The 25,360-nt window shown below is 43.2% G+C and overlaps 2 protein-coding genes across 4 annotated transcripts in view; one reads left to right on the top strand and one right to left on the bottom strand.

Annotated features, from left to right (window-relative positions):
* The first annotated feature begins 8,616 nt into the window (after nucleotides 1-8,616).
* LOC311136030 (protein PBDC1-like) lies at nucleotides 8,617-12,051 on the top strand. The gene is made up of 6 exons (XM_084170093.1): nucleotides 8,617-8,660; nucleotides 10,194-10,259; nucleotides 10,378-10,437; nucleotides 10,558-10,698; nucleotides 10,810-10,921; nucleotides 11,060-12,051. The coding sequence occupies exons 1-6, from the start codon at nucleotides 8,631-8,633 to the stop codon at nucleotides 11,149-11,151; spliced, it is 501 nt and encodes a 166-aa protein (XP_084026219.1). The 5' UTR covers nucleotides 8,617-8,630; the 3' UTR covers nucleotides 11,152-12,051.
* A 113-nt stretch (nucleotides 12,052-12,164) lies between these two features.
* The window catches only part of LOC311136497 (exportin-7-like), a 48,244-nt gene continuing 35,048 nt past the window's right edge, over nucleotides 12,165-25,360 (bottom strand). The window contains exons 21-30 of one of the 3 annotated variants that reach the window (XM_084170642.1): nucleotides 25,069-25,176; nucleotides 24,291-24,356; nucleotides 23,860-23,942; nucleotides 23,522-23,736; nucleotides 23,109-23,247; nucleotides 14,539-14,603; nucleotides 14,341-14,433; nucleotides 14,161-14,265; nucleotides 13,843-13,970; nucleotides 12,165-13,765 (exon numbers count right to left, since the gene is read on the bottom strand). In XM_084170642.1, coding sequence (XP_084026768.1) covers nucleotides 13,672-13,765; nucleotides 13,843-13,970; nucleotides 14,161-14,265; nucleotides 14,341-14,433; nucleotides 14,539-14,603; nucleotides 23,109-23,247; nucleotides 23,522-23,736; nucleotides 23,860-23,942; nucleotides 24,291-24,356; nucleotides 25,069-25,176 — 1,096 coding nt within the window. In that variant the 3' untranslated portion in view covers nucleotides 12,165-13,671. The remainder of the gene's footprint in view (nucleotides 13,766-13,842; nucleotides 13,971-14,160; nucleotides 14,266-14,340; nucleotides 14,434-14,538; nucleotides 14,604-23,108; nucleotides 23,248-23,521; nucleotides 23,737-23,859; nucleotides 23,943-24,290; nucleotides 24,357-25,068; nucleotides 25,177-25,360) is intronic. The other 2 variants (XM_084170643.1, XM_084170644.1) reach the window with 2 other exon arrangements.

The following is a 25,360-nucleotide window of genomic DNA, read 5'->3' as shown; positions in this document are numbered from 1 at the left end:
TTTGTGTTTGTGAACAGAGCCCCAGTACCAGCTTGCTTAGGGGACTCTTCTCCAGGTACATCTCTCTGTAGGTGATGGCTTTGTTATGGAAGGTTTGGGAATCGCTTCCTTTTAGGTGGTTGTAGAATTTAACGACCCTTTTCTGGATTTTGATAATTAGCGGGTATCGGATGAATTCTGCTCTTCATGCATTTTTTGGTGTTTTACATTGTACACGGAGTCTCAATTTGGTGTTTGTCCCATTTTGTGAATTCTTGGTTGGTGAGCGGACCCCAGACCTCACAACCATAAAGGGCAATGGGTTCTATAACTGATTCAAGTATTTTTAGCCAGATCCTAATTGGTATGTCGAATTTTATGTTCCTTTCGATGGCATAGAAGGCCCTTCTTGCCTTGTCTCTCAGATCGTTCACAGCTTTGTGGAAGTTACCTGTGACACTGATGTTTAGGCCAAGGTATGTATAGTTTTTTGTGTGCTCTAGGGCAACAGTGTCTAGATGGAATTTGTAGTTGTGGTCCTGGTAACTGGACCTTTTTTGGAACACCATTATTTTTGTCTTACTGAAGTTTACTGTCAAGACCCAGGTCTGACAGAATCTGTGCAGAATATCTAGGTGCTGCTGTAGGCCCTCCTTGGTTGGGTACAGAAGCACCAGATCATCAGCAAACAGTAGACATTTGACTTCAGATTCTAGCAGGGTGAGGCCGGGTTCTGCAGATTGTTTTAGTGCCATCGCCAATTCGTTGATATATATGTTGAAGAGGGTGGGGCTCAAGCTGCATCCCTGTCTCACCCCACGGCCCTGTGGAAAGACATTTTAGTTTTTTGACAATTTGAACCGCATACTTGTTGTTTGTGTACATGGATTTTATAACGTTGTGTTTTTCCCCCAACACCGCTTTCCATCAATTTGTATAGCAGACCCTCATGCCAAATTGAGTCAAAAGCTTTTTTGAAATCACCAAAAGCATGAGAAGACTTTGCCTTTGTTTTGTTTGTTTGTCAATTAGGGTGTGCAGGGTGAATACGTGGTCTGTCGTACGGTAATTTGGTAAAAAGCCAATCTGACATTTGCTCAGTACATTGTTTTCACTGAGGAAATGTGCGGGTTTGCTGTTAATGATAATGCAGAAGATTTTCCCAATGTTTCTGTTGACGCATATCTCACAGTAGTTGAGGTCGCTATTTTCAAATCAAATCAGATTTGTCACGCGCCGAATACAACAGGTGTAGACCTTACCGTGAAATGCTTACTTACAAGCCCTTAACCAACACTGCAGTTTTAAGAAAATAGAGTTAAGAAAATATTTACTAAATAAACTAAAGTTAAAAATATATATATACAAAAATAATAATAACACAATTAAATAACATTAGTGAGGCTATATACAGGGGATTGTCATGCCCTTTTCACTACTTTCTTGGTGTGTTTGGACCATGATAGTTTGTTGGTGATGTGGACACTAAGGAACTTGAAACTCTCGACCCGCCCCACTACAGCCCCGTCGATGTGAATGGGGGCGTGTTCGGCCCTCCTTTTCCTGTAGTCCACGATCATCTCCTTTGTCTTGCTCACATTGAGGGAGAGGTTGTTGTCCTGGCACCACACTGCCAGGTCTCTGACTGTCTCATCGTTGTTGGTGATCAGGCCTACCACCGGTTTCATCAGCAAACTTAATGATGGTGTTGGAGTCATGCTTGGCCACGCAGTCGTGGTTGAACAGGGAGTACAGGAGGGGACTAAGCATGCACCCCTGAAGGGCCCCCGTGTTGAGGATCAGCGTGGCAGATGTGTTTTTGCCTACCCTTACCACCTGGGGGCGGCCCGTCAGGAAGTCCAGGATCCAGTTGCAGAGGAAGATGTTAAGTCCCAGGGTCCTTAGCTTAGTGATGAGCTTTGTGGACACTATGGTGTTGAACGCTGAGCTGCAGTCAATGAATAGCATTCTCACATTCACTGTTCCTTTTGTCCAGGTGGGAAAGGGCAGTGTGAAGTGCGATTGAGATTGCGTCATCTATGGATCTGTTGGGGCGTTATGCGAATTGGAGTGGGTGTAGGGTTTCCGGGATGGTGGTGTTGATGCGAGTCATGACCAGCCTTTCAAAGCACTTCATGGCTACTGACGTGAGTGCTACGGGGCGATAGTCATTTAGGCAGGTTACCTTTGCTTTCTTGGGCACAGGGACTATGGTGGTCTGCTTGAAACATGTAGGTATTACAGACTCGGTCAGGGATAGGTTGAAAATGTCAGTGAAGACATTTGCCAGTTGGTCCACGCATGCTCTGAGTACACATCCTGGTAATCTGTCTGGCCCGCGGCCTTGTGAATGTTGACCTGTATAAAGGTCTTGCTCACATCGGCTACTGAGAGTGTGATCACACAGTCGTCCGGAACAGCTGGTGCTCTCATGCATGCTTCAGTGTTGCTTGCCTCGAAACGAGCATAAAAGGCATTTAGCTCGTCTGGTAGGCTCACGTCACTGGGCAGCTCGCGGCTGGGTTTCCCTTTGTATTCCGTAATAGTTTGCAAGCCCTGCCACATCCGACGAGCATCAGAGCCGGTGTAGTAGGATTCAATCTTAGTCCTGTATTGATGCTTTGCCTGTTTGATGGTTCATCTGAGGGCATAGCGGGATTTCTTATATGCGTCCAGATTAGTGTCCCGCTCCTTGAAAGCGGCAGCTCTAGCCTTTAGCTCGGTGCGGATGTTGCCTATAATCCATGGCTTCTGGTTGGGATATGTACGTACGGTCACTGTGGGGACGACGTCTTCGATGCACTTATTGATGAAGCCGGTGACTGAGGTGGTATACTCCTCAATGCCATTGGATGAATTCCAGAACATATTCCAGTCTGCGCTAGCAAAACAGTCCTGTAGCATAGCATCCATGTCATCTTATGAGATATGGCGCCAGAGAAGATGGCTGCCGTTTTACAGCCCTCTAACCAATTGTACTATTATGTGTGTTTTTCTGCGTTATTTGTAATTTATTCTGTACATAATGTTTCTGCCATCGTCTCTTATAACCAAAAAGAGCTTCTGGATATCAGGACAGCGATTACTCACCTCGTATTGGACGAAGATTTTTTCTTCAACAAGTCGGACGCGAAGGATATCCTACAGACACCCGACAAGGCCCAAATCCCCGTCATTCACATGAGAAAGAGACAGAGATATCGTGGACGTAGGTCGGGGTGCCTTGTAAGAATCTGACGGCGAGTGAGTAAACTGCCTTTTCCATCAATCCTATTAGCCAATGTTCAATCATTTGAGAATAAATTAGATGACCTAAGATTACAGTTATCCTACCATCGGGACATTAAAAACTGTAATATCTTATGTTTCACTGAGTCGTGGCTGAACGACGACATGGACAACATACAGCTAGCGGGCTATACGCTACATCGGCAGGATAGAACGGCTGACTCCGGTAAGACAAGGGGTGGCGGTCTGTGTATATTTTTAAACAACAGCTGGTGCACAAAATCAAATACTAAGGAAGTCTCGAGATTTTGCTCGCCTGAGGTAGAGTATCTTATGATAAGCTGTAGACCACACTATTTACCAAGAGAGTTTTCATCTATATTTTTCATAGCTGTCTATATACCACCACAAACCAATGCTGGCATTAAGATTGCACTGAATGAGCTGTATAAGGCCATAAGTGAACAGGAAAACGCTCATCCAGAGGCAGTGCTCCTAGTGGCCGGGGACATTAATGCAGGGAAACTTAAACTTAAATCCATTCTACCTAATTTCTACCAGCATGTTAAATGTGCAACCAGAGGAAAAAAAACTCTAGACCACCTTTACTCCACACAAAGAGACACATACAAAGCTCTCCCTCGCCCTCCATTTGGCAAATATGACCATAACTCTATCCTCCTGATTCCTGCTTATGAGCAAAAACTAAAGCAGGAAGCACCAGTGACTCGGTTAATAAAAAAGTGGTCATATGACGCAGATGCTAAGCTACAGGACTGTTTTGCTAGCACAGACTGGAACATGTTCCGGGATTCTTCAGATAGCATTGAGGAGTACACCACATCAGTCACTGGCTTCATCAATAAGTGCATCGATGACGTCGTCCCCAAAGTGTCTGTACGTACATACCCCAACCAGAAGCCATGGATTACAGGCAACATCCGCACTGAGCTAAAGGGTAGAGTTGCCACTTTCAAAGAGCGGGACTCTAACCCGGACGCTTATAAGTCCCGCTATGCCCTCCGACGAACCATCAAACAGGCAAAGAGTTAATACAGGACTAAGATTGAATCGTACTACACCGGCTCTGACGCTCGTCGGATGTGGCAGGGCTTGAAAACTATTACAGACTACAAAGGGAAGCACAGCCGCGAGCTGCCCAGTGACACAAGCTAAACCACTTCTATGCTTGCTTCGAGGCAAGCAACACTGAAGCATGCATGAGAGCACCAGCTGTTCCGGATGACTATGTGATCACGCTCTCCGTAGCCAATGTGAGTAAGACTTTTAAGCAGGTCAACATTCACAAGGACGCAGGGCCTGACGGATTACCAGGACGTGTACTCCGAGCATGTGCTGACCAACTGGCAAGTGTCTTCACTGACATTTTCAACATGTCCCTGACTGAGTCTGTAATACCAACATGTTTCAAGCAGACCACCATAGTTCCTGTGCCCAAGGACACTAAGATAACCTGCCTAAATGACTACCGACCCGTAGCACTGACGTCTGTAGCCATGAAGTGCTTTGAAAGGCTGGTCATGGCTCACATCAATACCATTATCCCAGAAACCCTAGACCCACTCCAATTTGCATACCGCCCCAACAGATCCACAGATGATGCAATCTCTATTGCACTCCACACTGTCCTTTCCCACCTAGACAAGAGGAACACCTACGTGAGAATGCTATTCATTGACTACAGCTCAGCATTCAACACCATAGTGCCCTCAAAGCTCATCACTAAGCTAAGGATCCTGGGACTAAACACCTCCCTCTGCAACTGGATACTGGACTTCCTGACGGGCCACCCCCAGGTGGTAAGGGTAAGTAACAACACATCTGCCACACTGATCCTCAACACGGGGGCCCCTCAGGGGTGCGTGCTCAGTCCCCTCCTGTACTCCCTGTTCACCCATGACTGCATGGCCAGGCACGACTCCAACACCATCATTAAGTTTGCCGATGACACAACAGTGGTGGGCCTGAACACCAACAACGATGAGACAGCCTATAGGGAGGAGGTCAGAGACCTGGCCGTGTGGTGCCAGGATAACAACCTCTCCCTCAACGTGACCAAGACAAAGGAGATGATTGTGGACTACAGGAAAAAAAAGAGGACTGAGCACGCCCCCATTCTCATCGACGGGGCTGTAGTGGAACAGGTTGAGAGCTTCAAGTTCCTTGGTGTCCACATCACCAACGAACTATCATGGTCCAAACACACCAAGACAGTCGTGAAGAGGGCACGACAAAGCCTATTCCCCTCAGGAGACTGAAAAGATTTGGCATGGGTCCTCAGATAATCAAAATATTCTACAGCTGCACCATCGAGAGCATCCTGACTGGTTGCATCACTGCCTGGTATGGCAACTGCTCGGCCTCCGACCGCAAGGCACTACAGAGGGTAGTGCGTACAGCCCAGTACATCACTGGGGCCAAGCTTTCTGCCATCCAGGAACTCTATACCAGGCGGTGTCAGAGGAAGGCCCTCAAAATTGTCAAAGACTCCAGCCACCCTAGTCATTGACTGTTCTCTCTGCTACCGCACGGCAAGCGGTACCGGAGCGCCAAGTCTAGGTCCAAAAGGCTCCTCAACAGCCTCTACCCACCAAGCCATAAGACTCCTGAACAGCTAATCATGGCTACCCTGACTATTTGCACTGCCCCCCCACCCCCACCCCATCTTTTTACGCTGCTGCTACTCTGTTAATTATTTATGCATAGTCACTTTATCTCTACCCACATGTACATATTACCTCAACTAGCCGGTGCCCCTGCACATTGACTCTGCACCGGTACCCCCCCTGTATATATAGCCTCCCTACTGTTCTTTTATTTTACTTCTGCTCTTTTTTTCTCAACACTTTTTTCTTCTTTTATTTTACCTTTTTATTAAAAAATAAATGCATTGTTGGTTAAGGGCTGTTAGTAAGCATTTCACTGTAATGTCTACACCTGTTGTATTGTTCAACCACCTGCACATGTGGCCAATAAAATTTTATTTTATTTTATTTGATCTGACCCCTTCCGTATTGAGTGGGTCACTGGTACTTCCTGCTTTAGTTTTTGCTTGTAAGGAGGAATCAGGAGGATAGAATTATGGTCAGATTTTCCAAATGGAGGGCGAGGGAGAGCTTTGTACGTGTCTCTCTGTGTGGAGTAAAGGTGGTCTAGAGTTTTTTTTCCTCTGGTTGCACATGTGACATGCTGGTAGAAATGAGGTAAAACGGATTTAAGTTTGCCTGCATTAAAGTCCCCGGCCACCCAGCCATTTTGTGCAACCTAATTCAGTGATTGCCATGAATTCTGTTTGGGTTGACAATTAGACTATAGTTGCTATATTTTACTGTCAAAATAGGACTCCAGAGAGATTAATTACATACATCTTTATGTGCACTAACTAATTTAATAGGCTAATTAATCACCTGAGGGAGTGGAAACTCAAAACACATCAACTAGATCGCTAACTATAAATATAATACCCACTGCTAGTGGCCATGTATTCATCCAACAGTAAATGTAATGTCCTAAAAAAACTTTGCAGTTGTAGGCTACTACCCATGAGAACTATAGGGCTATGCCCTCGCGCACGCCACTCCATATCTCTAAGCCATATAAAATATATTGGTTGTAAATAGTTGCTATTGAGCTGAATATTGAGAAATCAATGATACCTACAGAAAGCTGAGGCCCTCCTCTCTTCGATAGGGACAAGCGGATGAAGCTTCCAAAGCCGTGTTTTTCCCGCAATTGCATTTTGAAACATTATACGATCAGAACACATTTTTCTCTTGAGCGCATAGTGTTTTCACGATACCAGTATTGCGATACTACGATAGCAGATGTCTTGAAAATAAATAAAAAACAAGAAGCAGACTTCACTCTATGAACCTTTAAAACCAACTGTTGTACAATATTGTGTGCTAAACCTTCAAAATAAACAAATGTGATTCTGGGTGGCAACATAAGGCTTTTTTTCCCTACATGAAGACTGTTTTCCTCAAGAAATTAGGTCCGCTTCATGTTTTGTTTCCTTTTCTTCCTTAATTCTGAGTATTTTGATCCTGGTATCGTGACAACCCTATGAGTGCATGGGGGAGAGGAGAGTGGCTCGCTCATTACAGCAGCAGGCCTCAGCAAAGCAGGGCACACATTACAGGAATCATAAGGATAATGCACTTTACTGTTTGACCAAATGTAGAATGACCAAATGTAGAATGTACTCTTTGTACGTTAATAGGCATCCTTTCCGTTTTTTACGATCCATGATCTTGGCTGTCTAAATGATGACAGAGTCGGAGCAGGTCTCTTTGCTGATGCCACTTTTGACTTTGAATGTGAGTTTGCGTGACATCAGCTCAGCCTATCAGAAAACCGTTGCCCAATGATCAGCCAAAGGCTCGTTATAGATTATTATAACATAGAAATTGCGCAAAAATCGTACAAAATCTAAACAGGTCCATGGGCCACCGACCATGTCACCTTTTTATTATTTTTATATATATAAAAAACATTTTGTGTGTGTCAATTCCGACCAGCCCACCCACCAAAAAAATGGTCCAGCCTATCTGGCCTTTGTCAGAATTGCCAGATGGCCTATCCCACTCTGGCTTGTTATTGGTGTGGCTTTCATGGAGACATATTTGCTTTATTGTTATGATAAAGCTTTATAACAATATAGCCTCATAATAGACAAACATCGACGCACCAGATGAACATAGGCTCATATAGGCTATAGCCAATTTATTAGTACTACATCACATACTGTTCAAGCCTATCATATTATAGCCTCCCTATCCAATAGGACTATAATAACCACGTCATGCGGCTTTCCATCGATAAATTCGCACGAGGGGGAATGAGAGGCGGTCTAGAAGACAAGATCTTGATAATAATAATAATACAATAAAATAAAATGATCTGATCTTACCTACCAATCAATCCGATCGTCATCAACAAAATAACACTCCAGCTAGTGACAGCAACAGATCGAGCATGCCGGAATCACATCAGTCGCGTGCCATGGGCAGGAGCCTGTCAGTTTTAGGGCGCTCCTAGATATCGAGGAGACTGGAGGAAGGGAGGGTGTGCGCGTGCGTGCGTTTGAAGACGGTGCTTGGGCTGCAGAGACTGCCTGTTGTCTGCATTTCCATAAAGTAGCTTCCTCCTCTCCTCTCCTCTCCCCAATTTAATCTCCTCCTCTCTTTTACTCTCCTCTCTCCCCAGCTCCATCCCTCCAATCCCCTCCCCTTTCCTAGCCTATCTGTCAACAAGTGGATAAGAAGAAGCAACATGGTGAAAAATGAATATCACCATTTAGCTTTCACCAGTCCCAGATGTCACAGCAGATGTAGGAAAGGAGACAAGACGTGGGCCCTTTAAGCAGAACGATATGACGTCATCAGGTCAAAGTTTACAGCATGGCGTCGGGAAATGGACTTGCTTCTCTGGTGAGAATCCACACGGTTAAATAACTGTATTTGAACTTAATGTACATGTCATATACGGGTAGATTGTAGCTGTATATGTAAATTAATTCTTAAAGTATATGCTGCATTTTTTATTTGTACAAATGCCTCTGGCTATACGGGAACAACATTGATTGAACTAAACATGTTTTAATACCATTGTTAGACTTCAGCAATAACAGTAATATTGAATTGATAATGCCAATGACAACATTTCGTCGTGTTATTTAGGGTGTGAACTGTGAAGTAGCTTTTGGACACAACATCGGTAGACTGTGTATTAGTGGGACTCCCTGAGTTGTGAATCGTTCTGGTGGGTGGCGATGGAAAATAACCCTACCACAATATAGAGCCCCACAGTGGATGTGTCATAATACCCATAAAACCTAGCGGTCAAACAGGGAAATGGTTCCAATCGTTTTTCCACAATTTTTCCCAAAGGGAATTTTAGAAACACTTAAAATAAGGGCTGTGTTTCTTGTAGGCTTACCCTGTCGTGATGGTTTGATAACCATGTAAATCTCTCTCGGACAAGGTGACTTATCAATATATATTCGGCTCTATTTACTCTGATTCGAAAATGCTAATTAGCATCAAAGTAGACATGCAAAACTACAAATCCCTGCAAGCTCCTAGTCATCTCTAGCTGACATTTGCTAACAGGTGTTGTCACATTAAAACTTGCACAAGACAGTTTGCAGAATTTAAAATAAATATTGCCAACATATTACTACATTTAGCTAACATTATATAGTTAATCCAGAGATTCTTACCTTTGCCTCAATTCTGTAGTCTCGTCCAGATCATCATGGCATTTGTAGTTCTTTATGATAGCAGCTAATTTGCATTTCAAATACAGGTAACTATATTGATAAAAATCACCTTGTCCTAAAGCGATTTACACGGTTATCAAAACTTCACGCCAGGATAAGCCTACACGAAACACACTAAAATCCTCTATGGGAAGAATTAATTGTGGAAAACGATTGGAACCATTTCCTTGTTTGACCGCTAGGTTTTATGGATATTATGACTCATACTGTGGTACTCTATAGCTGGCTTCACCAAGACAACGTTTCCTGTCAGCAAAGGCATATGTATAATCTCTTGGAACTCTTATTTACCAGATGTAAAGTGAAATGTGTCCCTCGCTATCAAATAAATGTCTGAATCAAACTTTTATTTCGGTTGAGTTAGACAGTGGGCTGCCATTAGATCACGCACTTGGTGTGGTTCGGACAAAAGTTGGATTCAGACGTTTATTTGATAGCGAGGGTCACATTTCACTTTACGTCTGGTAAATACAGTTCCTAGAGATTATATGCTTTTGTTGACAGTAAGTGTTTTTTTGGTGTAGCCGGCGATATTGTGGTAGGGTTATTTTCCATCGCCACCCACCAGAACGATTCACAACTCAGGGAGTCCAACCAATACACAGACTCCCAATGTTGTGTCCCAAAGCTACTGTGAAGGAGCAATTGTAATACTCTAATGATTCTGTTATATGTTATTCAGGGCGTGGAGGGAGCTACAGCAGCCGCACAGGCTCTGTCTCTACCAGCTGAGGCTTATGGGAATGATGTGAGTAGCCAACACACACACACACACTGTCTATTGAGGTTTTCCATCTTCTGACACACACTAACACAGTATAATTATAGTGTCAGTTAGCTAACCTGTGTGTGTGCATGTGTTTCAGCCTCAACTGGAAGTGATGTGGGCAATGAAAGCTTACAATCACGCAGAGATCTACTTCAATGTGAGTATCTCTTGCTCACAAGTACTTGCACCAGGTGGAGCATATTATCAATACTAGCAGCCACATTGCACTGATCTAGTCCTCTCCCCTCCAGCTAATCGTGTGTGTGTGTGTGTGTAGCTGATCTCATCAGTAGACCCCAGTAATCTGAAGCTGACCAAGGTGGATGACCAGATCTATACATCCTTCAGAGAATCCTTCTCAGACCTCAACATCAAGAACTTGGACCCAGACATGCTCAAAACGGCTGAGGCCAAAGAGGTAGGGGACAATGTGTGTTACAGGAGTCACAGATACAAAGAGGGACAGAGGAAGAGTGGGGGTGTGTGTGAGAGAGAGAAACTAACCTTGTCTCTGTGTTGTTGTCAATAGAAGTGGCGTCCATTCTGTAACCAGTTTGACGGAGTGGTGGAGGACTTTAACTACGGGACTCTGCTACGACTCGACTGTGTGAAGGACTACACAGAAGAAAACACCATATTTGGTATTGTCAGTCACTATCGCACAAGAAATGTCACTAATTAGGAACATAAGTGTGCGGGCCTTCAGTCTTTTTTTATGAATATTCATCAGGATTTTTAGTGATCAGGTGTATTTAACTATGACCTTATTGTCCCTGCAGCCACCAGGATCCAGTTCTTTGCCATCGAGATCGCTAGGAACAGAGAAGGATTCAACACCCCTGTTTTCCAGGCTAAAAAGCAGCCTTCGTAACCCATACCCTATAACCCAACCTGCTATTACCTGTAACCCAGTAAGATAAAGTTTAAATCAGTCCTATGTACCAGGCTAAACACCCTTTGTTACACCCTTTATAAATCCTATTTCTGACCTAGGTATGGGATACCCTGAACCCCACCCCATAACCTCTAACCCAGAAACAGAACGTTTCAACAGCCCTGGTTACCAGGCTAAACATTCCCAATGCTTGTCACCCACCATCTCCTTACACACTTTTCCTGTGGTTGCCCACCTTGTTGACAACATAGGTATACTGGAAACTAGACATGGGGCACGTTCAGCAGGGGTATATTCTTTACGTCTTGCAACTGAAAACGTTTAAGAACCAAACAAGTGAGCGAAATGGGGAGGGACCTACCTGAATTTGTACAATAGAAACTTGTTTTCCGTTTGGAGTAAATGGTTTGTGTAATGAATACACCCCAGGTCACGTTCAGATAAATATGTACAACAAACAATTCACAACATTTCTATCTGCAACATTTGCTTACTGAACATGGCCCAGAAGTCTCCCCCCCTCCACACACACCAGCCTGCATCCCACAAGTGTGTGTGTACTGATGTCTAAACTGAGCATCGTAGCTATATGTAATTAGGTTTCCTCTTTTATTTGTGCCAAGCATTTCTGGGATTGCGTATGTCCTTGTTTTTGTACAAAGTTGTAAACGTCTTTCAAATGGCACCATATTCTCTATAGTGAACCACTTATGACCACAGCTCTGGCAAGCAGTTGTGCACTATATAAGAAATAGGGTGTCCTTTCAGATTTGAACAGAGTGTATCCGACTGCATTTGGTTTCTACCGTCGGACTGGTCTCGTCATGTGATATTTTATTTATACCTGAATCTGAATAAATGGACGTCTGGAATCAACCTGTAGCCTGTGTTTCAGATAAATCCTTATGAAGACAATACATTTGCTAGTCTTCACCACACACTAAAGACATGACCCATGTTGTGCAGTGAAACACAGTGACAGCACGGTATACAAATCAAATAACGTTTATTTGCAGTCACAATGCCGACACTATAATATGTAGCAGACATCCACACAACTCAACCAAGCTACCGATCCAACACACACTCACATCAGAGAACCAAGGTACCGATCACACACACACACACACTTTAGGGAACCAAAACAATACACCAGGAAGTCAAATCAACATCGTTAGATGAGCTAGTCGTCACAAACAGTTAGCAGCAACACCTGTAGAGTAGCACAAGTTGCTAATGAACTCTTAATACACAGTTGTCTTTTTCTTACCACCCATATCCCTGTAATACACATCTCTCTGTTCTACCAAAGGTTGCATTATTCTTCTTTAGTTTCTCAATTAGAAATAAACAATCCTTCAGGGAGCTAAGAGACGAGAGCTGAACGTTCTAGAATGTCCGGGTAGGTTCTGTCTGGAGCACACCACTCCTTTACAGCACCACGAGAGGCCATGCGCACACACACACTCAGTCACGCACACACACACTCAGTCACACACACACACCAGAGAGAGACTGCAGTCACGCTCCTTTCCGTTATCAGATCTGTGACACCTACACACTAGCCTGCTGAGACACTTCACCCTCCCCTAACCCAACCGACTCCCCTAAGGTTAGTGTCAGCTCCAACCAGCCTACCAGAGGGTAAAGTGGAGCATGACCTTAACCCAAACCGACTCACATAACCCTGCCCCACACCTACACCCAACCAATCCTAATGGAACAAGCAATTATTTTCAAGGAAAAGTGTCTAGGGGCTAAGGGTGGTGTCTAGGGGCTTTGGGCAGTGCATAGAGAGTAAGGGTGGTGGCTAGGGGCAGTACCTAGGAAGTAACAGTGGTGGGTATTTACATCACTCAAATCAGAGGGCCAGAGGAAAATGTACAAAACAACCAGTTCATCTCTCTGCCCCGTCGCAGCTCTAGTGCGCTCTACTTTCTCGCTCCTCTCATCCCCTGTAGAAAGTTTGCTCCCCACACACAGACAGGTGCACTGACTCACTACACTGTAAAAAGTTCAATCACACGTCTCATTTTGTGTTTTAAATTCAATCAATATAAACATTGTTCAAAATGTTATGAAAAAAATGTACACTTGATTTGTTGTGTTTCTATACAAGGCAGGCAGAAGCAGAGAACTACATTTACCAGCTTCTCCCTTTTCACCTTCTCCCCTCCTTCATCCCCCCACTCCTCCTCCTCTGCAGATTATCTCCCTCAAGAGTGTGTAGCGGTATCCTCCCTCCATCCTCATCCACCTCCTCTTCCCCCTCTCCTCCCAGTGAGCAGCAGAGCGACCTCCGGTGACCTCTACAGACTGGCTTTAAAATAGATCTGTATATTTATATAGGCTTCTATAAAAAGGAGGGTGGAACCACAAGGGAGAGGGAGAGAGGAGAGGAAGTGGATGGGGTGAGAGGAGGAGTGGAGAGGAAGAGGATGGGGTGAGTTTTGGGAAGCTGCTCTGTGTGGAGCAGGTGTGCGTGTGTGTGGAATGTCAGCTCATCATGTCATTGGTGTTGACTCCGTAGGAAGAGTTCTTCATGCTGTCGTTCACCTCCCTCCGGAACACCGAGAGGTTCTGGGTGAACCTGCACAGATTAATATACACAGAGTTAAAACACACACAGTTACCACACACACACACAGTCAATGGTATTGTGTGTACCTGTCTCTGTTCTTGGTTAGCAGGTTGCGTTCTATCCCCTCCATCAGGTTCTCAAAGCAGAGATGCATGGCCTGCTGCTTCTCTGGAGGCTGGCTGTTCACAATGCTGTTCCTCAGGTCTGCAAAATACTACACACACAAGCGCACAAAAATTATGTTCTCTGATCGGCAAAATACTGCAGGAATGGAGACACACAGGACGAGGCTGGTGTGTTAGGTTTTCTCTTTCCTTTTTTTAGCCAGGATAGTCCACTCAGCAACAATTGTCACGTCTTCCAGGGAATGGTTGGATAATGGGTGTGTGGATGTGGTTGTGTACCTGTACCTTCTCGTTGAGCAGGATGAGGCCCAGTAGAGGTCTGGACATGGACCACTGGTTCCTGCAGTCCTCAAAGATGATGATGTTCAACACCGTGGACAACATCTGTAGGACAAACACACAGATTGATTAGTGTGTGTGAGAGCGATCGGTGTGTGTGTGTTTGGGGGGTGTGTGTACCTGTTGGATCATCTCTGGGTGTTGCTGCATGATGTGTAGGAAGCGGTCGTCTGTTGCCATGGCAACAGGTCGTTTCTTAGTGGAGCGAGAAAGCTGAACAGAAACAACAATAGATTAGATTTACATTCGCATCAATCTAGGAACATACAGGTTTAAGATGATATGAATAGATTATAGATGAACAGAGGGAGAGGTTACCTGTTTGAACAGGTAGGTGGCGATGTGGTCCAGACTGGAACAACACCCAGTACACACCATAGTATCTACAACACACAAACACACGTTTGTCATTTTAAAAGAAATTATAAATATAGTTTATTTATTTATTGTCCTATCATGATGAAACAGTCCCCAACGTTATACCCTAGACACCCACCTGAGCGACCCATACACTAAGGAGAAGTCCTTATCTGTTTTATGGGCCTGCTGTCAGTAGCCAATATGCAGCCAAAACAGAAAGATAAATGTGGTCAGAGACTCACTAAAGCAGACCGCCCCCTCAAGATTCTGAGCCTGCCCGGCAGGTTTGGTCCTACAAAGCCAAAGCCCCCGGATGGGTGATCATATACAAGGAATTTCTCAAAGCTGCTAATGAGAACCTTGATGACCTTGTACCTAGCCGGTGTGGATTCCGGTGGGGTGCCCCCACCCAGGTAGTGGCAGTGCTGGCAACACTAGCTGCAGTAACCCATGGGGAGGGGGGGGGTCACACTCGGACAATCAGAGAGGGGGCAAATTATTGTGGCCCTGGTGGCACAAAATAATCAATGGTCTGACTGCACTGAGATGCTTGGGAAAATGGTCACAACGGGGGACCAGCATGTGTGTGTTTCAGGGGAAGGGGGTGTATCTGAGCTCCATCAGCTAGGAATTGACATTGGTTAATCAAATCTCGCAATTTTTGCTCAATTTTGCATGCCTTCTCAAACAACTGCAACTATATATGCATTCGCACATCAAGTACTTTCTTGAGTTGGGCTTGTGAATGGAACAACTGTTGAACATTGAGCTTGTGGTTGTTTGTAGGGTAAAGGGGTCGAGGGAGGGTATATGAGTATGTGTGTGTGTATCCCACATCTGTTGCTATGGGGTAATGATGTTAGGGACAATATAGGATGAATCACAATAATTGTTGGCTAAAATAATAATTGCTTGCCAAAAATGTAATTTCTGTAATGGCAATCCTGGTTTTAGGTAGCAATCCTTCGCATGAACTGCCTACATTATTATGCATATTATTAGTTAATTGTGGAAATTAAGATACCGAAGATTTCTAAATACATATTTAGGCAATAAGGCCTGAGGGGGTGTGGTATATGGCCAATATACCATGGCTAAGGGCTGTTCTTATGCACAATGCAGCGTGCCTGGATACAGCCCTTAACCGTGGTATATTGGCAATATACCACAAACACCTAAGGTGCCTTATTGCTATTATAAACAGGTTACCGCTTTTGGCGGCTGATCTGCTTCTATTCTGTGGGTGGCACTGTGTGCTCTTTTCGAAGGATGGGTCCCGGTCTCTCGGGGGCCCAGGGATCTGTGGGGACGGCGGTGGTCTGCCGGTCACTGGGATGACAACCCAACTTGTGATGGGGGGGGTTAGCGGGTGGAATAGTGGAAAACAATTTGAGGTTTACTTAGTAGCATTGCAAATATCATGGTACAGCTATATGGACTCTCAATCACTATGGTACTTTTAAATGCTAAGTTTACAAACATATATTATGATAAATAGAATTTAAACTTGTATCTCATTATGGTAAATGGTCAAATAAGTATAGCCAGTTATAATTGTAATGGCTTAGCAGATAATAAGAAAAGACTATCAGTATTTACCTGGCTAAAAGAGAAGGAATATAATATCTACTGTTTACAGGAAACTCATTCAACAATTTTAGATGAAGTTGTGTGGAAAAAGGACTGGGGGGGGCGAAATATACTTCTCCCATGGGCAAAGAAACTCAAAAGGGGTGATGATATTAATTAACAATAATTTTGATCCGAATGTGCAAATTGTCCAAACAGATCCGCAAGGTAGATGGATGATTTTAAATATGTTATTGGACCATAAACAGATATGGTTCATTAATCTATATGGTCCAAATAATGATGATCCACGCTTCTTTGAAAATATACACTGCTCAAAAAAATTAAGGGAACACTAAAATAACACATCATAGATCTGAATGAATGAAATAATCTTATTAAATACTTTTTTCTTTACATAGTTGAATGTGCTGACAACAAAATCACACAAAAATTATCAATGGAAATCAAATGTATCAACCCATGGAGGTCTGGATTTGGAGTCACCCTCAAAATTAAAGTGGAAAACCACACTACAGGCTGATCCAACTTTGATGTAATGTCCTTAAAACAAGTCAAAATGAGGCTCAGTAGTGTGTGTGGCCTCCACGTGCCTGTATGACCTCCCTACAACGCCTGGGCATGCTCCTGATGAGGTGGCGGATGGTCTCCTGAGGGATCTCCTCCCAGACCTGGACTAAAGCATCCGCCAACTCCTGGACAGTCTGTGGTGCAACGTGGCGTTGGTGGATGGAGCGAGACATGATGTCCCAGATGTGCTCAATTGGATTCAGGTCTGGGGAACGGGCGGGCCAGTCCATAGCATCAATGCCTTCCTCTTGCAGGAACTGCTGACACACTCCAGCCACATGAGGTCTAGCATTGTCTTGCATTAGGAGGAACCCAGGGCCAACCGCACCAGCATATGGTCTCACAAGGGGTCTGAGGATCTCATCTCGGTACCTAATGGCAGTCAGGCTACCTCTGGCGAGCACATGGAGGGCTGTGCGGCCCCCCAAAGAAATGCCACCCCACACCATGACTGACCCACCGCCAAACCGGTCATGCTGGGGGATGTTGCAGGCAGCAGAACGTTCTCCACGGCGTCTCCAGACTCTGTCACATGTGCTCAGTGTGAACCTGCTTTCATCTGTGAAGAGCACAGGGCGCCAGTGGTGAATTTGCCAATCTTGGTGTTTTCTGGCAAATGCCAAACGTCCTGCACGGTGTTGGGCTGTAAGCACAACCCCCACCTGTGGACGTCGGGCCCTCATACCACCCTCATGGAGTCTGTTTCCGACCGTTTGAGCAGACACATGCACATTTGTGGCCTGCTGGAGGTCATTTTGCAGGGCTCTGGCAGTGCTCCTCCTGCTCCTCTTTGCACAAAGGCGGAGGTAGCAGTCCTGCTGCTGGGTTGTTGCCCTCCTACGGCCTCCGCCACGTCTCCTGATGTACTGGCCTGTCTCCTGGTAGCGCCTCTATGCTCTGGACACTACGCTGACAGACACAGCAAACCTTCTTGCCACAGCTCGCATTGATGTGCCATCCTGGATGAGCTGCACTACCTGAGCCACTTGTGTGGGTTGTAGACTCTGTCTCATGCTACCACTAGAGTGAAAGCACCGCCAGCATTCAAAAGTGACCAAAACATCAGCCAGGAAGCATAGGAACTGAGAAGTGGTCTGTGGTCACCACCTGCAAAACCAGTCCTTTATTGGGGGTGTCTTGCTAATTGCCTATAATTTCCACCTGTTGTCTATTCCATTTGCACAATAGCATGTGAAATGTATTGTCAATCAATGTTGCTTCCTAAGTGGACAGTTTGATTTCACAGAAGTGTGATTGACTTGGAGTTACATTGTGTTGTTTAAGTGTTCCCTTAATTTTTTTGAGCAGTGTATATAATAATTTATCAAACCTACAAGCAATACAAGACTCTATTATTATGGTGGGAGATTATAATACGGTTTTAAATACCTCAATGGACCATAAAGGAAGTCAGACTACAAACTATCACCCTCATGCACTTAAGGAAATCAATAATGTTATGGATATATTGGAACTAGTGGATATATGGAGGCTTACATATCCTGACCTAGTGAGATATACATGGCGGAGGCTCAATCAAGCTAGTCGTCTTGACTACTTTCTTATGTCATTCTTGCTGGCACAAAAACTTTAAAAAGCTTGATAGGGGACAGAATGCAGTCGGACCATCAAATAATTGCAATATACATTACTCTTACTGAATTTCCAAGTGGTCAAGGATATTGGAAATTGAATCAAAGCCTATTGGATGATAACTTGTTATTAACTAGGAAAGAAGAATTTATAACTAACTTTTTCGGGCGTAACATAGGTACAGCAGATCCCCATATTGTATGGGACACTTTTAAATGTGCCTTTAGAGGCCATGCAATTCAGTACTCATCTCTAAAACAAAAGCAATTCAGGTCAAAAGAGTCCATATTAATAAACGAAATGGAAGGACTAACAGTACAGATAAATAGCAATAAAAACTGTACCATAGAGGCACAGAATAAGTTTGAGGAAAAACAAAAAGAAATGGAGGAACTTATTCAAGAAAGATCAAGTGTAATATATTATAAAAATAAAGCGAACTGGATGGAATACGGGGAAAAATGCACCAAATTATTTTGTAATCTTCAACATAGAAATGCTACCAAATATAATTTACTAAAACTTGTTGTTACAAATGACGGAGTCACCCCCATGATTCACCAAATTATATTTTGAAAGAGGAAGCAAAGTACTTTAAGCATATGTTTTCGTTTCTGTCTCCTCCATCTCCACTAACCGAAGTTAATTGTATGGATTTTTTTTCTATGAATAATGTAAAATTAACAGCTGTACAGAAAGACTCACGTGAAGGCCAAATTACAGAGGAGGAACTTCTTGATGCAATTAAAGCCTTTAAGTCTGGGAAAAATCCAGGGCTGGATGGCATACCAGTGGAGGTATACCAAACCTTTTTTTATATACTCAGAGGACCGTTACTAGCATGTTTTAACCACTCCTATAACAATTTTAGATTATCAGATACTCAACAAGGTCTGATTTTGTTATTACAGAAACAGGATCCAAGTGGTAAATATAAAGACTCAGTCCATTTAAAAACATTGGAGGCCCCTTACACTTTAGTGTTGTGATGCAAAATGCATAGAATTAAAAAAGTATTGTCGGATATTATTCATCCTAATCAGACACGTTTTTTACATGGACGATACATTGGAGATAATATAAGACAATACAGGAAACAATAGAACACTATGAAAAATCTGGGAAACCAGGCCTGGTATTCATAGCTGACTTTGAAAAGGCTTTTGATAAAGTACGACTGGAATTTATATATAAATGCATGGAATATTTAAATTTTTGAGATTCTCTTATAAAATGGGTTAAAGCTAGTAACCCTAGGTGTAATATAGTAAATAATGGCTACTTCTCAGATAGTATTAAACTGTCAAGAGGAGTGAAACAAGGTTGTCCACTATCGGCATATCTATATATTATGACCATCGAAATGTTAGCTATTAAAATCAGATCCAACAATAATATCAAGGGGTTATAAATCCAGGGCTTAAAAACAAAGGTGTCATTGTACGCTGATGATTAATGTTGTCTTATAAATCCACAATTTGGATCACTCCACAGCCTAATAGAGGTTCTAGATACTTTTTCTAACCTCTCTGGATTACAACCAAAGTATGATAAGTGTACTATATTACGTATTGGGTCACAAAAAAATACAACTTTGCATTACCGTGTAGTTTATCAATAAAATGTGGACATACTCGGTATACATATTCCGAAAGAAAGAAATGATCTCACTACAATACATTTTAATAAAAAATAGCTAAGATCTTGCTACCATGGAAAGGAAAATACCTGTCTATTTGTGGAAAAATCACCCTCTTTAGTCATATCCCAGTATACCTATTTGCTTATGGTCTTGCCTACACCTACCAACCTGTTTTATTTATTTATTATACGAGCAAAAAATATTTAAATGTTATTTGGAACGGCAAGCCAGACAAAATTAAACAGGCCTATTTATATAATGAAAATGAATTCGGAGGGCAGAAATGACTAATTATTAAAGCTTTAGACCTCTCACTAAAAGGCGTCAGTCATACAAAAGTTATACTTAAATCCGAACTGGTTCTCTAGCAGATTAGTAAGAATGTCTCACCCCATGTTCAAGAATGGCCTTTTTCCCTTTATTCAGATTACAACCTCTCACTTTGTTATTTGAAAATGAAATCTCCCAAATGTCGCTATTTTTTAATCAAGCCATAGAAAGTTGGTTGCAAAATCAGTTTAATCCACCAGAAAAGACAGAATAAAAAATAAAACAAATATTGTGGTTAAACTCAAATATACTAATTGACCCACAAAAAAAAAAATATGGTGGACTGGTGGAGTTGTCACACATGCAGCTAACAAAAATATATGGAAATGTCTGCTCTACCACAAAATTACAACCAACTAATTGCTGCATTACCGCAAAAATGGAAGAGGCAAGTGGAAGGGGGAAAAAGTAAGGAACTTGTCTGTCTGCCCTGCATTAAAGACCAAAATTGGTTAAAGAAAATTGTGATAAAAAAAAGTTTCATTTAACGACCAAAAAATGTACAGCTGTGCCATATAGATTGCAAAATAGTTGGGAAGAGAACTTCGATGTACCAATTCCATGGCACCTGGTTTATGAACTGATACGCAAAACGACGCCGGATTCAAAACTTCGAATTTTTCTATTTAAATGATACAACATTCTTGCAACCAATATAATGCTATATATATATGGGGGATACAACCAGCCCAGCGCTACAGATTTTGCTGTTACAGCCTTATTCTAAAATTGAATGAATTCAATTTTTCCTCATCAATCTACACACAATACCCAATAATGACAAAGCGAAAACTGGTTTATAGAATTTTTTGCAAATGTATTAAAAATAAAAAACAGAAATACCTTATTTACATAAGTATTCAGACCCTATGCTATGATACTCAAAATTGAGCTCAGGTGCATCCTGTTTCCATTGATCATCCTTGAGATGTTTCTCAACTTGATTGGAGTCCACCTGTGGTAAATTCAATTGATTGAACATGATTTGCACAGACACGCACCTGTCGATATAAGGTCCCACAGTTGACAGTGCATGTCAGAGCAAAAACCAAGCCATGAGGTCGAAGGAATTGTCCGTAGAGCTCCGAGACAGGATTGTGTCGAGGAACAGATCTGGGGAAGGGTACAAAAGAAATGGCTGCAGCATTGTAGGTCCCCAAGAATACAGTGGCCACCATCATTCTTAAATGGAAGAAGTTTGGAACCACCAAGACTCTTCCTAGAGCTGGCCGCCCGGCCAAACTGAGCAATCGGGGGAGAAGGGCCTTGGTCAGGGAGGTGACCAAGAACCCGATGGTCACTCCGACAGAGCTCCAGAGGTCCTCTGTGGAGATGGGAGAACCTTCCAGAAGGACATCCATCTCTGCAGCACTCCACCAATCAGGCCTTTATGGTAGACTGGCCAGACGGAAGCCACTCCTCAGTAAAAGGCACATGATAGCCCGCTTGGAGTTTGCCAAAAGGCACTTAAAGGACTCAGACCATGAGAAACAAGATTCTCTAGTCTGATGAAACCAAGATTGAACTATTTGGCCTGAATGCAAAGCATCACGTCTGGAGGAAACCTGGCACCATACCTACGGTGAAGCATGGTGGTTCATTTTCCAACAGGACAACGACCCTAAGCACACAGCCAAGACAACGCATGAGTGGCTTCGGGATGTCTCTGAATGTCCTTGAGTGGCCCAGCCAGAGCCCAGACCTGACAGAGTTTGAGAGGATCTGCAGAGAAGAATGGGGAAAAACTCCCCAAATACAGTTGTGCCAAGCATGTAGCGTCATACCCAAGAAGACTCAACCTGTAATCGCTGCCAAAGGTGCTTCAACAAAGTACTAAGTAAAGGGTCTGAATACCTATGTAAATGTGATTTCAGTTTTCTTTATTTGATACATTAGCCAACATTTCCAAAAACCTGTTTTTGTTTTGTCATTATGGGGTACTGTGTGTAGATTGATGAGAAAAAAACAATTGAATCAATTTTAGAATAAGCCTGTAACGTAACAAAAATTTGAAAAAGTCAAGGGGTCTGAATACTTTCCGAAAGCACTGTATATACAGGTAACTGCCAAAATAAGTTATATAATAAATTGCATGGACTCACTGTGTGCAATAATAGTGTTTAACATTATTTTTTAATGACTACCTCATCTATGTACCCAACACATACAATTATCTGTAAGGTCCCTTAGTCGAGCAGTACATTTCAAATACAGATTCAACCACAGACTCAACCTCAGCAGGACAATAACCTAAAACACAAGGCCAAATCTACACTGGAGTTGCTTACCAAGACGACGTTGAATGTTCCTGAGTGGCCTAGTTACAGATTTGACTTAAATCAGCTTGAAAATCTATGGCAAGACTTGAAAATGGCTGTCTAGCAATGATCAACAACCAACTTGACAGAGCTTGAAGAATTCTAAAAGAATAAATGGGCAAATATTGTACAATCCAGGTGTGGTAAGCGCCCAAGAAACGTACCCAGAAACATTCACAGCTGTAATCGCTACCAAATGTGATTCTAACATGGGGGTTGAATCTAATCAAGATATATTAGCGTGTAATTTTTTATTTTTTTATTTTTTTACAAATGTTCGAATTTTTCTTCCACTTTGACATGAGTATTTTGTGTAGATCGTTGACCAAAAAATGAGAATTAAATACATTTTAATCTCACTTTGTAATACAACAAAAGTCAAGGGGTGTGAATACTTTCTGAAGGCACTGTATATATTACCCGGTGTAGTGGTATACTGTGTATATATAATTTCCCGGTGCAGTGTGTGTGTATATACACATTACCCAGTGCAGTGAGTCCCTCGGAGATAGATGACAGTATGTACATGACAACATGTGGCTCTAGAGAAGCAATGAAGTTCATGTGATCCTGAGTCAACACCTCCAACAGACTGTAGAATGACTGGCTCAACTTGGGATAGTCCTGGAGTGTGAGAGAAAGAGGGAGAAAGAGAGGGAAAAAGAGAAGGAGGGAAAGAGAGCGAGCGAAAGAAAAGGAGGAGGGAGAAGGGGGAGAGGGAAAGAGAAGGGGGAGGGAGAAAGATAAGGGGGGAGGGGAGAAGGGGGGGAGGGAGAAAGAGAAGGGGGGAGGGAGAAAGAGAAGGGGGGTAAGTCTGCTGAAACTGCCATTGTCAGATATATTTAGAATGTTCAGGAAAGTACTTCGCTGTGAGGGATGGAGAGGAGTGTGTGTGTACCAGCAGGTCGCTGTGTGGTATGGACAGCAGCAGTTTGATGAAGGTCTGTAGTGCGTTGTCCAGTGCGTCATCTCCATAGAGACGGAACACCCCGAAGTTGACGTAGTTCCCAGAGAGCACAGCCTTCAGCATGGAGAAACACACACTGACACCTTTCAGCTTCACACTGTACATCTGGTCCTTAGGCACCTCCCCGATGGTCAGGATACGGTTACCTGGAGAAGGGGAGAGCGAGAACCAAGGAAATGAATATATAAAAAAAATGTGTGGTTGACCAACCAACTACATTGCTCCAGTGAGTGCACAGCAACTGTTGCAAAAGGACACGAGTGTAGTACCGTAGGTGGTGATCATCTTGCTGGTTTCTCTGAACAGCAGGATTCCGTTGGGTGACGACACGTCAAACTGTAACCTCTGTGACCTGGAAACAGAGTTAGGGATTTCCATTTACATCCTGAGAAAATTACAAGCCTTTCCCAGGTATCCCGAGATCCATTTCAAACCAGAAATGCTATCTAAAAGCATATAATACCCGCAAAGGGGTAACGGACATAATTATATCACTATAAATTGAGAAACACTTGCAGGTATCTAACGGTTTGTTGTTGTATTTGTTGTAATTGAATCAACTCAAATTTCTCTCAAAGTCCTCACACTATTTAGTTGATGTAGCCTATAGTTTTAACGTAGGCCTATGAAAAACTGTTTGCTCGACTGGTAAAATATTATGAGGTTATTACAGCTAGTGAAAATGACAGGGTCGTTTTACCGTTGACTGAAAGACGTCACCCAGCTTGTTGGCTCTGTCCACTCCCCTTGCAGAGCAGCTGTCTGGCTATCAGGGGAATTTGGAAAGATTATGGCTGTTTTTACTATGAAAACTCGCTTATGTGGTGACTGTTTGTTTAGCGCAGCATTGGATATTTTCCTTGTGACAGACAAGCAAACAGCGCCAAATAGCATAGAATCAGCACCATGGACAGCTGCCGATCAATTATCTGTGAATCTGACCTTCTAGTCAAGCCAGTGCTCTCACATTTGTTAGTGTAACAACACGGAACAATGTCGCAAATGTCAACTTCCTTGAGCACTTTTGCAGACACAATGTATTAGTCGTTTTGTTAGCAGTCAGCAGCCGCAGTTTATATTTTGGAGCCTCTGTGGTGCAACACAGCTGAAGTTTGGGAAGTTATATGAATGAACAAACTGTAGAGGAGAAACCTGGGACGGAAATTACCTACCGTGATTCCGTCGAGAAGTCGTGTGTAACAGTGTAAGTTATAGAAGCCATATAGACGTTTTCTATTGGCCTAAATAATGTAGGTTTCTAGCGTCACATATTTTCTATTTTTGCATTAGTGCGGCACAGAAATGTTATATTATTGTTCGAGATACCATTACACATGTTTGTTTTTTTTGGGGGGGGGGGGGGATCAGGAAGGCGCTTGGTTGGGAAATTGGTGTTAATCCCTACACAGGGTTAGAAGTCAGGGGTTAGAGGTCGAGGGAGAAGTGTCAGGGTTCTGACTGTGTGCATGTTTGTGTACCTGTTGTGGACTAGCTCGGCCATGAGCTTTAGGACAGGAGTGGTGCATGCTGGTACGTGGTACCAGAGTTCAATAGCTCTCTGCAGGATGGGCATGTAGGCTGGGTAGCTGGGGGAGGGGTTAAGGACAACACTGTCGACCAATGAGACTCTTTGCTTCAAGTGAAGGACAACACTATCTGCCAATCACAACTCTACAGCGATTTCCTATTCTACGATAGACAGTCATATCTCTTCTACACAATGCATTTCTATCTGAACATTCTTCAACCTTTCAACCTCCTAAACAGGCC

This window comes from Coregonus lavaretus (genome assembly GCF_964263955.1).
Source record: "Coregonus lavaretus genome assembly, chromosome: 10".
Classification (NCBI taxonomy): Eukaryota; Metazoa; Chordata; class Actinopteri; order Salmoniformes; family Salmonidae; genus Coregonus; species Coregonus lavaretus.
Note: the sequence above shows the minus strand (reverse complement) of the source record. Positions and strands in the feature narration are given on the sequence as shown.

Excerpts from the sequence above, each read along its gene's own strand:
- LOC311136030 (XM_084170093.1), top strand. The coding sequence starts at position 8,631 with ATGGCGTCGGGAAATGGACTTGCTTCTCTG. Across the intron at positions 8,661-10,193 it reads GAAATGGACTTGCTTCTCTG|GGCGTGGAGGGAGCTACAGC; the intron begins GTGAGAATCCAC and ends TATGTTATTCAG. Across the intron at positions 10,699-10,809 it reads AAACGGCTGAGGCCAAAGAG|AAGTGGCGTCCATTCTGTAA; the intron begins GTAGGGGACAAT and ends TGTTGTCAATAG.